Source organism: Glycine max, chromosome 9 (genome assembly GCF_000004515.6).
Source record: "Glycine max cultivar Williams 82 chromosome 9, Glycine_max_v4.0, whole genome shotgun sequence".
Lineage (NCBI taxonomy): Eukaryota > Viridiplantae > Streptophyta > Magnoliopsida > Fabales > Fabaceae > Glycine > Glycine max.
In genome coordinates this window covers 1528526-1546366 of record NC_038245.2, presented here as the reverse complement: position 1 = coordinate 1546366, position 17841 = coordinate 1528526, and the positions used below count along the sequence as shown (strand labels likewise).

At 36.4% G+C, this 17841-nt stretch overlaps 2 protein-coding genes across 4 annotated transcripts; one reads left to right on the top strand and one right to left on the bottom strand.

Annotated features, from left to right (window-relative positions):
- Positions 1-435: 435 nt before the first annotated feature.
- VAMP721D (vesicle-associated membrane protein 721d) lies at positions 436-7537 on the bottom strand. Its single transcript, NM_001353581.1, has 5 exons — positions 7107-7537; positions 5838-5979; positions 5630-5750; positions 1356-1418; positions 436-941 (listed from the first exon to the last, which is right to left on the bottom strand). Exons 1-5 carry the CDS (start codon positions 7294-7296, stop codon positions 792-794), a joined length of 666 nt encoding a protein of 221 aa, NP_001340510.1. The 5' UTR covers positions 7297-7537; the 3' UTR covers positions 436-791.
- A 4110-nt stretch (positions 7538-11647) lies between these two features.
- Positions 11648-17823, top strand: LOC100783978 (putative uncharacterized protein DDB_G0288537). 3 transcript variants are annotated; one of them, XM_003534711.4, is made up of 10 exons: positions 11648-12058; positions 12358-12401; positions 12741-12867; positions 13002-13125; positions 13777-14324; positions 14497-14773; positions 14860-15139; positions 15554-15715; positions 16458-16919; positions 17245-17823. In XM_003534711.4, exons 1-10 carry the CDS (start codon positions 11884-11886, stop codon positions 17560-17562), a joined length of 2517 nt encoding a protein of 838 aa, XP_003534759.1. In that variant the 5' UTR covers positions 11648-11883; the 3' UTR covers positions 17563-17823. The 3 variants fall into 3 exon arrangements, with proteins under 3 accessions (XP_003534759.1, XP_006586817.1, XP_014617336.1); XM_006586754.4 differs by having other exon boundaries at positions 11681-12058; positions 15557-15715; XM_014761850.3 differs by lacking the exon at positions 12358-12401 and having other exon boundaries at positions 11681-12058.
- Positions 17824-17841: the final 18 nt, after the last annotated feature.

The window sequence follows — 17841 nt, the reverse complement described above, 5'->3', positions numbered from 1 at the left end:
CTTCGTATATAAATAAAATTAACTTTTGCATAAGAAAGAAATATTAGTTGAAAAGTATATTTTAGTTCTCCATTTCTTGGACTTTTGAGGTTTCTAGCCATTTTAAGAAAAGCTAGTTAAATGAGAAAAAAATACATAAATAAAAATAAAATTATTTAACAGTATTAGGAAAAAAAGTTTTAATAGTTAATTTGTTTAGGGAGTTTAAAAATCCAAACAGTTGTTCTCTCTGCCATCAATTTTCATTAGAAAAATAACTCGACTAACACACGTCCAACATAGATAATGATGATGCCATCAATCTGATGACATATCATCAGTATCACGTCATCATGATTGTCACATTAACAAGGTTGTCATTAATAATTACAGAAACTAAAACTAAAAGAACAATAAAAATCTTTTAGTTTTAGTTAAACGTTTGTTTTTACCTTAGAAAGAAATAACCTCTCCACTCCTTATGTAGGATGGAATCAGGAATGAAAGGCCACAAGTTCAATAAATCTAATAAAGGTCGACAATGCCAAAATGCTGTAACTGGAATCATTAAAGAATATGATCAAGAAACACATTTACATGATTCATGAATATGAATAAAATGGAAATCAAATTTCAATTTGACAACCCAAATTATATTTTCAAAAGCATTTATAAGTAGATCAAAGTGACCAACATACGACCTTTACTATATCTATATCTATATTACATACAAACTCATGCCATTCATTAGTATCTTTTCTCCGATAATCTCAAGGTTGAAATAACATGATAAAAGGCCTCGGAGAATGGTGCTATTTTCCACAGTTGAACCCACGACACACAGATAGGACTATTATCAGGATAAGTGCTATCAATATTCCCAATACAATCAGCTTTATCTTCATGTTTTGCAGCCACATTTTTCGACGGATTCTGGTTCCAGAAGTCCTGAAATCTTGTGCCTGGAAGAAAATATTTCTTTCCTCACAAATGGTGAAATATAAATTTGCACTACCACATCCATATCAAAGTTAAAATTGAAACAGAAAAGTGAAAACATGTGGGTCTCAGGATCTTAGACTTTTTTTGTTTGTTTTGGCATTGTGAGGAGAGCAGAGGGTGGAAACTGTAAGATATAGAAACAATTCTTTAAAAATAGAAATGGATGTAACTAGCTGGTCTGAGAGAGATAATGAAGACACCAAAAGTGAGGAATCTCCTTTCAATATGCTACACTTAGCATCCACTTCAAAAATGATTCAGCCACCAAAAGAAATAAATCTCCTTTCTATAGCATAGATATGAAATCTACACTATAAAGGAACGACATTTAGATGCACACACATACTTCATAGCACGTAGTACATCATACTAACCTGGTTATGAAGGTTCTCAGTCTTGTCCACCAGAAGTTCTATCTTGTCACCCCTGTCCAGAACCTATACATTAAATTATACACATCAATATAATTTGATTAAATGTCCTTATACTTTAGACATATTAAACCTATGATACAACAAAGAATATGAAATAATCATACAACTACAATCAATGAACTTATGATGATGTCAAGGAGTACATTTTCATTCTCATGCTTTGGACATGAGATTGAGATTGGAGCCCTAACGCAATGCTAAAGTTGCCTTTTGTGACCAGTTTGGTCACAGGTTCAAATCTCGAAACAGCCATTTTGCATATGCAAAGGAAAGGCAGCATAATAAGCCAAGAATCCTTTTAGAACTGGGTTACATTAGTTTTAGTGTAGATAACTGGTGTAGATAGTACAAAGAGCCCAGGCCCTGATGAACTGAATTTTAAGTTCATTGAGGAGTTCTAGAACGTTCTCAAGACCGACATCCTTCACTTCTTAGATGAATTCTTTGCTAATGGAGTGTTCCCCAGAGAAGGCAATGCATCATTCATAGCCTTGATCCCCAAGGTTCAAGACCCACAGGGCCTTGACAAATACAGACCTACTATCTCTTTAATAGGCTGTATTTATAAGATTGTGGCTAAGATTTTATCCAGAAGGTTGAAGAAAGTGCTGTCAAAAGTCAGAGATGAATGCCAAAACACATTTATGGAGGGGAGACATATGTTGCATAGTGTGGTGATTGCTAATGAGGTTGTGGACGAGGCAAGGTGTAAAAAGAGCTGTCTAATGTTCAAAGTTAACTACGAAAAGACATACGATTCTGTTTGTTGGAACTTCCTGCTGCACATGATGAGACGAATGGGCTTTTGCGACAAATGGGAGAAATGAATTGAGGGATGTCTGAAATTATCCTCGACCTCAGTGTTGGTTAATGGCAGCCCCACTGACAAGTTCTTCCCTCAAAGAGGACTCAAACAAGGGGATCCTTTAGCCCCTTAACTTTTTAACATCGTTGCTGAAGGGTTGGCGGGCTTAATGAGAGAGGCTCAGAAGAATCTGTTTGAAGGATTTTTGGTGGGGAAAACCAATGTGGACATTAGCATTCTGTAATATGCTGATGACACTGTTTTTCGGGAAAGCAACAATGTCAAACGTGAAGGCCATCAAGGTTATGCTGAGGAGTTTTGAATTGGTTTCGGGTCTAAAGATAAATTTTGCTAAAAGTTGTTTTGGGGCGTTTGGGATGATGGAGTAACGGGTTCATCATGCTGCTACTTATCTAAACTGCAGATTGTTATCGTTACCCTTTTCGTACATGGGAATACCCATTGGGGCAAACCAAAGGCGAAGTGAGACTTGGGATCCAATTGTCCATAAGTGTGAGAGAAAACTTTCAAAGTGGAATCAAAGACATCTTTCCTTCTAGGGTAGGATGACTTTGATAAAGTCAGTCCTAAACTTGATTCCTATCTTCTTCTTTTCTTTTTTCAGGGTCCCAAAGAAGGTGGTGGATAGGATGGTGAGGCTGCAGAGGACGTTTTATAGGGGGGGAGATTCTGAGCATCAGAAGCTAGTGCGGGTAAGTAGGGAGGCCATCTGTCTACCTAAGGAGAGAGGAGGTTTGGGAGTCTAAGATTTGCTGAAGTTCAATTATGCTTTGCTTGGAAAATGGTGGGCTCAAGTGCTGGAATCAAAGTATGGAAGTTGGTGGAACCTGGATGAGACAAGAAGAAATCATAAAGATTCTATCTGGTAGCAGGATTTATGTGTTGTTTGCATTCAATGGAGGAGGGAAGCTGGTTCAAAAATCAAGTAACTTGGAAAATTGGAAGCGACAACAGAGCAAAATTTTGGGAAAATGGCTGGAAAGATGGGGTCCCATTGCTGGAAAAATATCTTAGACTGTACTGTACTTCAAAGCAGCAACAACATTATATTCAGCAGATGGGATCGCGTCAAGTGGAGTGTGGGAATGGCAGCTTGAGTGGAGGAGAATGCTAATGGAGGGAGAGATGGATTTGGCAGCAAATTTCATGGAGGATATTGAGGGGATGGTAGTTCAAGTCCAGCATCAAGATAGTTGGTCGTGGGAGGGGGATCTGGCAGGGGAGTACACAGCGGGAAGTGCATATCGGGCACTTAATCAGTTTATAATTGAAGATGATGAGAGGGCTTTCTCTATCCTTTGGAAACTAAAATTCCCAGCAAGGTGTCTCATGTAGCTTGGAGATTGATTCAGGATAGATTGCCAACAAGGATGAATCTTAGAAGCCAAAACGTAGTTACGGATGAAGTCTGCTGCCCGTTCTGCCTAAACCACAACGAGGATGCAGGTCATTTGTTTTTTGGATGCACCAAAGTTATGCCATTGTGGTGGGAGATCCTGTCATGGATAAATACGCTATTTGTTTTTCCAGAAAGACCAAAAGAACATTTTCTCCAACATTCTCAATGCATTCTGAATGGTATTTCTCAACATAGATGGCAGATTTGGTGGACCTCTCTGACTTGGTGTACTCTCTGACTTGGTGTAATAGGAATAGGATTGTTTTCTCAGGTGACAGCTTTGATGGTCAAAAATTGAAGGATGATGCTCTCTTTTTCTGCTGGTCATGGCTCAAAAATCTGGAAAAAGGATTTGACATTCCTTTCTATTTATGGTCCAGCAACATCAGAGCTGCTTTTTTTGTATAGGGGGGATTGGTCTTTAGAATTCTTTGTAGAAGGGTACCCCAGCATAGATATAGATCTATGGTTGCTTAATATTTGCTTTCAATTGCTAATATTACGCTACCATAGCTCAAAGCAGGGTAATCTTGGGATGTGCATATCACAGTACCTCTTGTACTGATTTATTTTATTTATAATATATATATATATATATATATATATACTCTTTTGCCGATCAAAAAAAAATGGTGACTTCATCTTGGTTCTCTCTCTTTGTAAAGTAGAATGCCTTTATTGCGTCTTTGTTGTGATAATATTTATGTTTTCTAGTTTCAATAGTAATATTTTGTTGGAATTTATGCATCTCATTGTATGGTACCCAATAATACTCTTTTACTAGTATTTAACAGTTCACATATGGATCATAAGTTGTCGTAGTTGTATGGATTGACATCTCACCCATTTCAATATAATACTTTGAATAAGTAACTGCCATAAGGAAGTCAAAGACATTAGCCACCTACTTTTAGAATCAAATTTCCAATACTTAATCCACCCTCCCCTTTATTTTTAGGTTTGCAGAAGACCCCCAAATAACAAGACATATTTTCTAACCACCAGGCTCAGACCATTGAGCCATTACCATTACAAAACGAAATAGTAAGATATAATAATGAATCTAAAAAGTAATCCAACAGCCTAAGGAATAGAAATTAAAAAAACCCTTCCAACTATCAAAGCATTCAAATATAGTGATTGGCCTGATCCCAAAATGAAATAGGCCAAGGATTGCAATTCAAAGATATGCCAAAGAATCAGATTCCGATCTCAGTTCCCTCCTCATTTTTTTAGACTCTTAGTTTCTCACACTTTCTATCATTTACCTTGCACATTTTCTGGTTTTTAAAATAATTAAATTAGCCTCATTACTTTTAGCTAGCCACAAGGATCTCTAATGGACAGACTGAAAATTCACAAAGTATCACTGCTCCTCTAACAAAAGACAACATTACCTCTCAACCTACTCTAATACCCTTGATTCCTATCAAGTATCAACAGCTGTTAAAAACTTATGAGTTACTACTGAGGAGACAAGAAAGTATGTAAAAGGTTCCCTTACCTAACTCCCACTGCCCACTTCGTCCATCTAAACTAAGAACCCGAACTCACCTGATCATGAGCAGTTTCACAATCCAACACTTAGACTAGACAGCATTTTCTTTCCTCCTAACATCATCAACCACTTCATTCTCTATCAAAACAGTGCCTGTTATCTGTTTTCTTGTAATGACGTGACAACACTCAGTTATATGGGTTCTAGTAAACCTTCTTTTATTGTAGCTTGGCTCAGCCTATTAAAACCATCACAGATTCTTAAAACCTAGACAGCAAACAAGGGAACTGTGTTCAATATGAAAATGTGAATGGAGAACTTATTGGTTTCTGATTTTCGTTCCTATTCCCCTTGCCTTGGCCATCTTTTTCCACCAAACAGTCACAATCATATTTATTTTATTGGCAAAAATGATTCTTGTACCAACTGGTCTCTTCAGTTTCTATGATATTATCCTCTTAAATTAATGCAACTAAGTAGTGCATCTGTACCTTTTCAATATTCTCCATCATGACACCCTTAACTTCAGAAACCTGAGCTTTCACCTTTGCAAGTTTGCTTATCTCTTCAGGATGATCAACACAGTACTGCATATGTTCCCTCAACTTTGGCCTGTGCAAAGAGCTTAACACATTAGCTAAACTAACAATTTAAATCCACTAGCTTAAACTTTACAAGCTTAGAACAGAAACTTAGTACCCAAATTCCTTGTTAAGGCTGTTTGCAGGAGCTGTGGCAGCCTTTCCACCACCATATTTTGACACAAATTCATCTTTGACACGCTCTAGAAAAGCCATGGGTAACTGTCTTCCAATTGATTCATCTGCAACAACACAATATGCTGCAAATTTCCAAAAGTTCAATATCTCAGAACACTACCAAACTCAAAAAAATTTACGGTTCACCTCTACAAAAGCAGTATCACTGGATAAAATTATAACTTAAAAGAAAACCAATAAAAACTTAGTTATCAATCTTAGATAGCAGCACTTTGCAGCAAGCCCCAAAAAAGCTATAGCAAGATAATGAATAGTTGAATGACCACCATTCTGAAGATTCTAGATACAACTTAAATATTTTTACTACATATATGCATGTTCAAAAAAAAATTTATCCAAACTTTAATATATTCAATTAATATTCAAACGCCATGGTCTTAAGTTAAATAAAAAGAAAATTCAAGAAAATTAAATAAGTTTAAGCCTAGGGTTTAAGCAAAGTAGTAAACACAGAATATAAAAAAGGAGAGATAAAAACCAAAAACAAAAGGGTGAGCCTCGCCACAACAGAAAAACAGAGGTAAAGCCATGGCAAGACATGTGAAAGGAAAAACAGAGGAATGGCTGGAAGTGCTGGGCTGGAATTATGTCAACGAGCATTGGATCAAGGGGATTGAATCAAGACAGAGAAGGATCTGGGTGATAAAAGGAAAGAGTATCAAACTAGGTTTCAAACCCATTACACTACTGATGAAAAAAAATAGGGAAATCACAAAACAATCCTCCAAAAACACAACACAAAACATTGGAGGAGGAAAACAGACTTTAGCCGCTGATTCACAATTCACAGTCACAAAAGCCACAAATATTCACAAATTCAGGCGTGGCATCTGCAAAGCCAAAACACTCCACGACACATTTTAATATCTATAGCGATTAAAGCCACCACAACGCATTCTCTGCTGCGTACTATTAACTAAAATATTCACACCTAAGCAGATTAACCATAGCATTCCACCAACTGAGTGTAAAACATATTCTCAAAGCAGCACATATCAATACCATTCTCATGTTTCTCGGCCTATCCACAAGTCTTATGCATACGAAATAGCATAAATCAGTTTGGCCAACTAACAAAACCCTAACAATCCATAAGCACACATTCAGTACAACAATTAACTAGCATTAACAAAACACCATCACAAAAAATTGAAACACAACACAGCAAAAGAAAGTACGAGGAACATACTGTAGCCATTGTCGACGAGGTAATTGAAGGTGTGTGCGTCGCAATTGTAGGTGAACTTGTTGTTGGTGGCAGGGAGCTTCTGAAGGCACTGGAAGGCGATGGAGTTGAAGTTTCCGCTGAATTCGGTGTACTCCGCGAGAATCACTGTTCCCCGCGACACGAACGCGTAGATCAGAGACTTCTGCCCCATCGATGAGAAGAGAATGAAGAATTTCGATTGAGTGTGGTGTCGGTAGGGTTTTGGATTTCGATTGTTGGAAGAGTGAGAGAGAGATCTGGGAACAGTTCGGTTTTTGGTGGTGTCACGCTTTCGCTATAGATATCCAAAGTTCCAAATCCCTCTCTCTCTCTCTCTCACTCTCACACGCACTCTTTGTAGAGAGAGAAAGGAAGAGACAAAATGGAGAGCAGGGTTTAAAAGAGAGAGAATTGAAATGTGAAAGGGGAGCTTTGAACTTTCAAATTGAAACATCGAATGGACAAAAACCGGTTACTACCGCAACCCGAATCGAATCCCCCCTTTATTATATTTACGTTTTTATTTTCCCAAGGGTTAACGTAATTTCTTGGTATACTTTTCATTTTCATTCACATTAAAAATTGAATTTTTTTTTTTTACTGCTTAAAAATTAAAGTTTGAATATCACATTTTGATATTTTCTATAATTAAACATCAACATTTAAGAGGATTTACTAAAAGTGTTTAATATACAGTGTATTTTTTTTATCATATTATAAACGTGAAATATTCATTAATTTTATTAATAATAATTACTAATCTAATAAGAAATTTAATTAATTAATTTTTTTAAAATATTTTCTTCCAATCACATTTTTATATCTATAAGTTTAAACGCAAAACTTCTTTTTTTTCCGGCAACTCAAAACTCTAATTAAAAATGTGAACTTAGTTCCATTTAAACCAACTTAATGTTATTAAAGATATAATATCATTTGTTAAAAACTCTTAAGAATGTGTGGATTTTATGAATGATTGGTTTGGCTTGGCAGATCCATTAAAAACTCAGACTTTCTTCCAGCAAGGTATATATATATATGTTTTGGAGAACATCACTTATGAATTAGATTGCAAATATGTAATGTAGGATCCTCCTCCCAAAAGTGTAATGGACTACCTTGTACAAGGTTGCACCACTTATGACTTATGTTACTCGTAATCTAATTAGAGCATCAAAATTATTTAGTAGCAACCAACTTTTTTATTATATTTCTTATATTTTTTCAGCTGTTGTGTATGAAATTATTTACTAACAAGTTTTTTAGTTCTTATGGAAAAATTATGGATTTTATAATAATGTATAATAATACTACTATAAAGAATCAGCACATTTATTCATAATAAATGTTTTGTAAAAAAAAAATAGAGTACAAAATTTATAATAAAAAATTTGAATATGGTAGCAAGAACATTATGGTATCTTTTTTAGAAAAAAAAATTAAATCATTTCATTTATAATAATAGACTGAATATAATACATGATATAATGAGAAACATGATGACTAGTAAAAAATCTAGACATCCTAACAAATTCATGAGAGACTCGATTAGCTTGTCTCTGGATAAAAAGGATCATGCCATTTTGGGAAGAGTTCAGCAGTTGTCTACACTATCCACAATGAGTCCAAACTCAGTATAATTTGGTCTGTTATGCAGTGAATTAAGAGTCAGCGACAAACTTGCAACCAATCACCACGATAACATTATGCAGGTCCAGTTCAGTTATCCACGTTAAAGCATGGAAAAGTGCAGCATCCTCAGCCTCGTGAGCTTACATGGAGAACCATAATAATGCCACCACGTTTTTTATTTGATAAAATAACCCTCACTATTTCGAAGGCAAGCACAAAAACCATAAGTATAGAACTCATTGAACATGGCAGCATCAACAATATTGCACTTGATAAATCCCTCTAGTTGGGAACAAACGTGGTTCGCGAACTTTCTGCCACTACAAAATAGTGGAGGATTTTCAACATTTTTCATACCTTATTGTTTCTTCTGCGAATCTGCGCCATAGACAACATAAAACAGTTTAGAATTCAAGCTGCTTAGGAGGTGATAGTTATAATGATTGAAGGATTAATTTGAATACCTTTGTGGTATGTATGAATTGTCTACATTTTGGAGAAAATGTTGCATAGGAGCTTATAGTTTTTTGTATTGCTAAAAGTTGAGGTGAGGTGGGTTATAGGGACTCATCAACATCATAACATAATAGACCTCAAAATTCAAAGAGTAGTATAAAATTACTTATAGATTACTTATGAATAAAGTCCTCACATTGGTAACAAAAAAATGAATTTAAATTCTTTTGGAATATGAATTTCTTGTTTTTAATATCACTCAAATTTCTTGTTTATCTTGTTTTACATGCTTTCTTTTAAAAACAAAAATCACAAAAATAATTTTGTTTCGTTTTAATTTTTCTTCCAATTGTTAGTTTAATAATTTTTACTATTGGGAAACAAAACTGGTTATTTGGGTACAATATCTAGACTTAGGTCTATTATTACTAATGTGTAGGACACAATTGTTCTTGTGCATACTTATTTTACACATCACATGTTGTTTAAAATTGTCACAAAAACTATAGCTAATAGGCTGAAAAGAGTCTTGCCTAATACTGTTGAGGAGTGTCAGAGTGCTTTTGTACCTAACAGAATCATAACAAATAATGCTCTAATTGCTTTTGAGTGCTTTCACTATATGAAGAACAAGGACAAAGTGAGGAAAGGGTTCTTGGGTCTTAAACTAGATATGTCTAAAGCCCATGACATGATAAAATGAGTTTTTCTTGAGAATGTCTTGCTCTATATGGGATTTCCAAGCAGTTGGATTTCCTAGATTATGAAGTGTGTGAATATTGTCTCATTCTCTGTCATGGTAAATGGAGGGTCTCACAAAAGTTTCATTCAACAGAGGGGTATTAGGCCGGGAGACCCTTTATCTCCCTATCTATTCATCCTTTGTGCTAAAGCTCTCTTTGCTTTACTGAATAAAGTTGTGGCTTCAGGGGATTTGCATGGCATTAAAGTTTCTAGATCAGCTCCTATGATTTCCCATTTATTTTTTGTAGATGATAGTATCATATTTTCGAGGGCCACCAAAGAGGAAGTTACTCATATCTCTGTCATTCTAAAAGATTATGAAACAGCTTTTGGACAGAGGATAAATTTTGACAAGTCAGAACTTCCTTGTAGCCAAAATGTGTCTAGTACCAAACAAGATGAGCTAATACAATTGATGGGGGTTAAGGCGGTGGAAAATCAGGAGAAGTATTTGGGTCTTCCTACCCTTGTTGGAAGATCTAATCTCTAGTTTTCAAATTAAAGGGTGGAAGGAGAGAGCCTTGTCCAAAGCTGGGAAAGAGCTCCTTATCAAATCAATGGTCCAATCAATCCCTACATATGTTATGAGATGTTTCCTCCTACCACAGTCTATTTTTAGTGAGATAAAGAACCTTACTGCACGTTTTTTATGCAGAGGGGATGTAGAACAAAGAAGTATTCACTGGATGAGTAGGAAGAGGTTGACAAGGCACAAGAATGAAGGTGGGCTAGGGTTTCAATATAGCCTTACTAGCAAAACAGTGGTGGAGAATCCTAGTGAATGAGGACTCCTTGATGGCTCGGGTAATAAAAGCAAGATACTTTCCAAACACTTCAATATGGGAAACATCTAAATGTTTCAAGCCCAACTACATATGGACGAGCATAATGAGGTCAACTTAATAGGAGAGGATATGTTGCTCTGCCATTTGTTTGGAGAAGAAAGTGGGAAGTGATAGAGAGCATGTTTTTGCCTAACACTGTTGCTGCTATAAAGTCAATTCCAATTCAGATGATGTTGGTGGAAGATTACAACCACTGAAGTTCACCACGAATGGCATCTACACGGTAAATTTTGGTTACCATGTTGCACGAATGAAGTACAATTCCATAGAGTCTTCTTTGAGGAAGCCAAGGAACGAATGGAGGAAAATATGGGAGGGGGAAGCACTACCCAAATGTAAAAACTTAATGAAGGAGTTCCCCATTCAATTGGACCCATTATTAATAATGATGTACCCTCATTATTTGTTTATTATGAATAAAATCCACATCTTCAACCTTAAAAGAAAAGAATGAAATGAAATAAAATTTCTTTATATAAAAAACATAAAAAATAGGACGTGGTGAACGAATGTTTTTTTTTATAAGATTATGTGAAATTAAGGTTTAAATTTTTGTTGAAATATTATCTACATTTAATATTTGATTGATTATAAGTTACGTAATTGATTAGAAATTATTACATAGTAATTTAAGATTATATAAATTTAAATAGTTTTCTAAAAAAAATCTAAAAATATGTTGGATGAAATTTGATTGAGAATAAATAATCTTCACTCATATAATATAATAATTTCTTGGAATTTTAACTAAAAATATAATATTTTCAAAAGAGGATATTTATTTATTTAGAAAAAGAAGAAAGAAAAGGCTTTAAAAGAAATAAATAACAATAATAATAAAAAATTGTAGACGCAGGAGAAAAGGAGTGGGGGGGGGGGGGGGGGAGAGCGAGAAGGGGTTTTCGCTTTTTGGTTGCAAACTGTAGAGCGAAGAGCGTTCGAGTAGTGAGCGAAAGAGGTTTTCTTTCTTCTTTCCGGTTGTTGTCGCGGCGGAACCCTAGCTACTCCGGTGGTGCGAGAAAGGGTGTGTGAGAGAGAAAGGGTGTGTGAGAGAGAAAGCGAGAGAGAGAAAGACAGTGACGATGAGTGGGAAGGGCGGTGGCAAGGCGCTGTCGGCGACGATTCCAGCGTCGTCGCGGAAGATGGTTCAGAGCTTGAAGGAGATTGTCTCCAATTTCCCCGACCATGAGATCTACGCCACGCTCAAAGACTGTAACATGGACCCTAACGAAGCTGTTAGTCGTCTCCTCTCACAAGGTTCCTCTCTCTCTTTCAATCTTACTGTGTTTTCTGTTTCGATGTTTAGATGTTTTTCTTTCACTTGGAACCAAACGCAAACACCTTTGTTCTGTGTTTTCTGATGTTATTGCTTTGCTCGCCCGCGCATTATTCGAAACGGAGAAATAACTGAGCGAGAATAATCCACGTGCTTTAGTTTTCTTTGTTGGTTGCGGAGTGTGATTTTTGTGGCGCAGGGTGCTGTTAGAGACGTTATCGGATACGCGTGCGTTTTTTTTTTTTTTTTTCTTCTAATGTTAGGTTTGTTAATTGTGTAGATCCTTTTCATGAGGTGAAGAGCAAGCGAGAAAAGAAAAAAGAGGTGCACGCTTTTTTTTTTTTGTTTGTTTCAGCTATTCAGAATTGGTTTTATGTTTTATCTTGAAAAAAAATATTTTATTTTATCTTGAAATAATCAATTTTGTTTCTTGTTTCCTGAGTGTGTTCTACTGCTATGTGGCATATGCATAGGTTTATAAGTTGACAGTAGGTGAATCTGTGTGCTAAGTTTGTAGGTGGATATGATGAGTTGGATTGACACTTTGAGTTGAGCATTTGTTTCTGATAACTGTTCCTACCCTTATTGTTGTTTTTGATATTTTATTTGAGTTTGTCTATCTATATATTTTTTTTTTACCTGTTCTTGCTCTTGTTGGTTCAGATTAAGGACCCAACAGAATCCAGGTCTCGTGGGAGTGGGACAAACAACACATCCAGTCGTGGCGGTGGTAGGGCTGGCACAGATCGTAATGGTGGACGTGGTGGTGCCAACCAATTCGGCAGCAGTGGTATGCAGACGATGGGTGTTGAACTGATACATTCATTGCTCTGGACTGTTTATTTGATGAAACTTATAGTATCTGCCACTATAATTTTTTTTTATTATAATTATTTAAATTTCTGTCCTTTTTTGGGAGGCCAGATTATGGTCTGCAGGGGAAGCCTGTATACAAGAAGGAAAATGGGGCACCCACTTATGGAGGGTCTACATCCTCTGCACCTAGTGTGCTGGGAAACAATGCGAACATGAGACCGGCATCCTACAGGTTTATTTTCCTTCATATATAAACACACAATAAAATTTACATGATTGGAGTGGGAAAGATGTATCACGATGGCTAAAGGGATTCTTATGGTTATGATACATTTACAAATTTGGCCTAGTTATAAGAAGAAATTGAAAACCAAGCCTGACCACCTACTGAGGTTAATACAAAAGGGAAACAACCCTTCAATTTATTCTTGAAAAGTAGGCTGTCTTGGCATCCAACTCTTACGATCTATTTTCTGTATCAATTTAATATTTTTCTCAAACAGTGGATGATTATGTGCCAATTATTCTGTGGATTACTTTAAGGTTCTACATTGATCTTTCTGTGCTGGGTATTATGAACAGTGAGTATTTTGGTTTTGGAATGAAATTGGTTGAAAATGGACTGTTAGTTGTTTTTATGATGTTTTTTACAACTTTATTTTGTAACATTTAACTAGATAGAAAATTTATTATATATGTAGTCCTAAAGTATTTGACTATATAGCTAGTTGTGTGGCTATTCCTCTTTTATCTATCTTTAGTAGCATAAAATTTTGTCTTTTTTGATTGTTCCTACAAGCACTTGGATACAGAACTGTCTTATTGTGTGGCCAGGGTGCAGTTCCCACTTCTCATGTCTCATTTATGTTCAAAATTGTTGCAGTGATTCTGTGGTTACTGAAAAAACATACGCATTCAGCATCGGTGATGGACCATCTTCATCATCACAACGTGCTGGAGTGCAATCTGCATGGGCAGGGAATACGGGCCAAGTATCAATGGCCGACATTGTCAAGATGGGTAGGCCACAGGCCAGGCCATCCATGCATAATTCTTCCATCCAGAGTGGTAATCATCAGAATGTCTTCATGCCTCCAGCAGCTTCAGATAACAACTTGCATTCATCGCAAGGTTATGCTTCCAAAGTTTCAGAAACAAATACTAATCAAGGCCATGCCATTAGCGACAATGTTCCACAGAATGATGAATGGCCTTGTATTGAGAACCAACATGATGTTAGAGTATATGCAGATGTTGATGCCCATGCAAATTCTGAGTGCTATGCAAACTCGTCAAGCTTTGCTGAAGCTGATTGGCAGCAGAAAACTCACTTGGATGAACATGGAGCTGAAGATGGTTCCGTTGAGAATGCAGACAATGCTGAATCTGCTTCTATATCCGCTAAAAGTACTTCAGAGGATAACACAGGAGGTACATCTTTTTTATGATGTGCAGACATAAATTCCTACCAATCTCAATATCTCACAGACATCTTTTTTTATGATGATGACAATGGAAACTGGGATGCTTTATGCGTACTGTTCATAATTTTATCTTAGACACGTGCCTGTGTAGTCTTAATTCTTAAATTTCTTCCTTTCAGCTGAAGATGATGTTTCATCAGTTGCTGCAAACATAGAGCAGCTAAATATACAGAGAGATGATCAGGGGACAGCACAAGAAGATGACAATCCTTCTGTAGTAATTCCAAATCACCTACAACTCCATACTCCAGAATGCATGAATTTGAGCTTTGGAAGTTTTGGATCTGCAAACCCCCTTTCTGGATCTGGGTCATTTACATCTAGGCCTTTGAAAAGTAACTTGGAGGATACATCTGGTGCAGCGGATGCTTCAACAATTGAAAACTCAGACACTAGGTATGCTGCTTATATAATAGTATACTTTGTCCAAACTTGCAATATCATGATTATTCCTAGTTTCCTTAAAGATATCTTTCTTGCAGAAATCCTGACTATTATGGGGATGAGCATCTTACTACTACTACCTCAGATGGAAATTTAGTTCAAGGAACTGGTGTGAGTGCTGGGACCTATGAACATACTTCCATTTCACAAGAGGCTTTAAAACCCGAACCCCCTGAAATTGCTCAGGAAAATCAGTATTCATTTCCATCACATTCTCATGGATTTAATTATGAAAATGCCCAACAGCCGGAGGTCACATTTCCTGTTTCACAGACCAGCTCACAGAATCAGAATCTTGCTCCCTTCTCTGGTGTAATGGTAATGCATGTTTTATGGCTTGGTCATATTTTAGATCTTCAGTGAATTAGTTTAGAATGACTTACTGCCTGTTTTTATTAGATATTTCATGGCTGAAATTTTGAAAATCTTGTGTTCAGAAGCAGTTTGTTCCTTCAGCAAAACAACTGATTGTAAGAATGTGCACCACTAAAACAAACAAAGCCTAATTAGATGTTTCTGAACACTTTTTTTTTTGTTTTGTTTGAATGAACACAATACTATAGCTATTAAATTGCCCCCTCCCCCCTAAAACTGCATTATGTGTACCGTCTGCTGTCATTTTAATATAATAACATTTGATATTGCTGTAGTTTCTGTCTTATATCTTACAATTCTATCTAGCAATCCTGCTATCTAGATCTAAATTTTACTGTCATTCTGTCAATATTTTAGCAGGCACATACAAATTCTTTGCCCAGTGCTCTGTTGTCTTCACCAGTTCAAACAGCAAGAGAAGATATCCCATACTTACCCTTCCCTGCAACACAATCGATGCCTACAAAATATAGTGACATTGCTTCTTCAATTGGTGGTTCCACCATAACCATGTCAGAGGTGCACTTCTGCTCTAATAAGCTTATTTAAGTTTCTCTATATAATGGCTTTTGAGAGATGTTAAGTTGTTTAAATGAAATGTTATGGATGACATAGTTTTTTGAATTTTAGATCATTCTTAACCTAAAAAGTGCATTGTGGAATTAAGAATTCTGGTTTCTAGTATATTGAAGAGCTGTGGTGGTATTCCAATAAATTATTTTTAATGTAATATTCATTAAGTTGTATCACAAATTTCACCCTGGCTATTAATATGGTGCAATATATATATATATATATATATATATTAAACACCATATTATACATTGGATATGAGGATGTTATAAACAATCATATGATGCCACTACAGCAGGTACAAAGATCTTGATTTTTAATACTATTTAGTGCAGTGGTGGTATTCTAATAAATTATTTTTAATGTAATATTCATTAAGCTGTATCACAAATTTCACCCTGGCTATTAAACACCAGCTGTAAACTTGACTACTTTTTGCATTAGTTAAAGCTGACTTACATCCAGTTCATCAACTCAAATCAGATGATTGTGTTGGTTTTCCAGTATTGCTGGTCAAATTGACTGCTTTCATATTGACAGAAATGTTTGTAGAGCTGGTCCTGGGTGTATTCTGGATTTAAATTATTTGTTATTGCAGGTTTAATCGTCACATCCATATTTTGAATTTGTTGTTATAGGATAGGAAGATAACAACTGGGAATTCATAGTTTCTCTTGTCAATTTGCAGGCTCTAAGAGCTAGCGGCATTTCTGCACCTCAACCTAATGCACAAACCCTGTCTGGTGCAGGTGTTGCCACTGGACCCACACATCCTCAGCACCTTGCTATGCATCCCTACTCCCAACCTAGTCTTCCTCTGGGACATTTTGCTAACATGATTAGCTATCCATTCTTGCCTCAGAGCTATACCTATATGCCATCAGCTTTTCAGCAGACTTTTGCTGGAAATAACACGTATCCCCAATCTCTGGCAGCAGTGCTTCCACAGTATAAAAATAATGTTTCTGCCAGCAGTTTGCCTCAGTCTGCTGCTATTCCTCCTGGATATGGCTTTGGCAGTTCAACAAGCATTCCTGGAGGAAATTTTTCTTTGAATCCGCCTGCTGCTCCTACTGGGACAACCATTGGATATGAGGATGTTATAAACTCCCAGTTTAAGGACAACAATCATATGATGTCACTACAGCAGGTACAAAGATCTTGATTTTAAAACTATTTACATTTAACTGCTTTTATTTTCTTGTTACGATTCTTCTCTGGAAAAGTTGTCAATTTGGAACTATCATGATGATTCAAGTTGAAATATGATCTGTTATGCTTGTTAAAAACTATGATTCTTTAAAAGGCTAGGTAAAAATGGTTCAAGTTTACTTTGTTGCGATTAACTCTGAATTGTCAGTTTTGGGAAGGTGGGGGTGAGGAAAGAATATAAAATGGAACCTTGTTTACTTTTTTTCTTCTAATGCCTACTTATATGTAAAGCTGAAATGGGTTTATCTGGTGTTTTCTTCTAGAACGAGAATTCTCCCATGTGGGTTCAGGGCCCTGGCTCTCGAACAATGTCTGCAGTTCCTCCCAGCAACTATTATAACTTGCAGGGACAGAATCAACAACAACCAGGTGGATTTCGGCAAAGGCATCAGCAGCAGCAGCAGCAGCAGCAGCAGCCGCCTTTACAGCATTTTGGACCCCTTGGGTACCCTAATTTCTACCAATCTCAGACTGGCATTTCTCTGGAACAGCAGCCACAAAATCCTCGGGAAGCATCCTTGGGTGGTCCGCAAAGCCAACCATCCAAGCAGTCCCAACAAATATGGCAAAACAGCTACTAATCTTAATCACCTCCCGGTTTTTCAGGGTATTTATGTGAGTTTAAAAGTGGCTAATCAGAGGCATTCACGGTCTAGTAACTTGTCATTGTTTGGTCTCTAGAGACCATGAGCCCATTGCCACGAGGTTGTATTCTACATAATTATATTCGTCATGTTTAACGTAGGTACTAAGTGTGCTGCTAATTTGGTTTATTCGGTACTTTTTTGTTTTTTGTTTCCTAATATTTTCATCTGATCATAGTGGAAATCTCTTTTGGATAACATTCTCACCTGTTATAA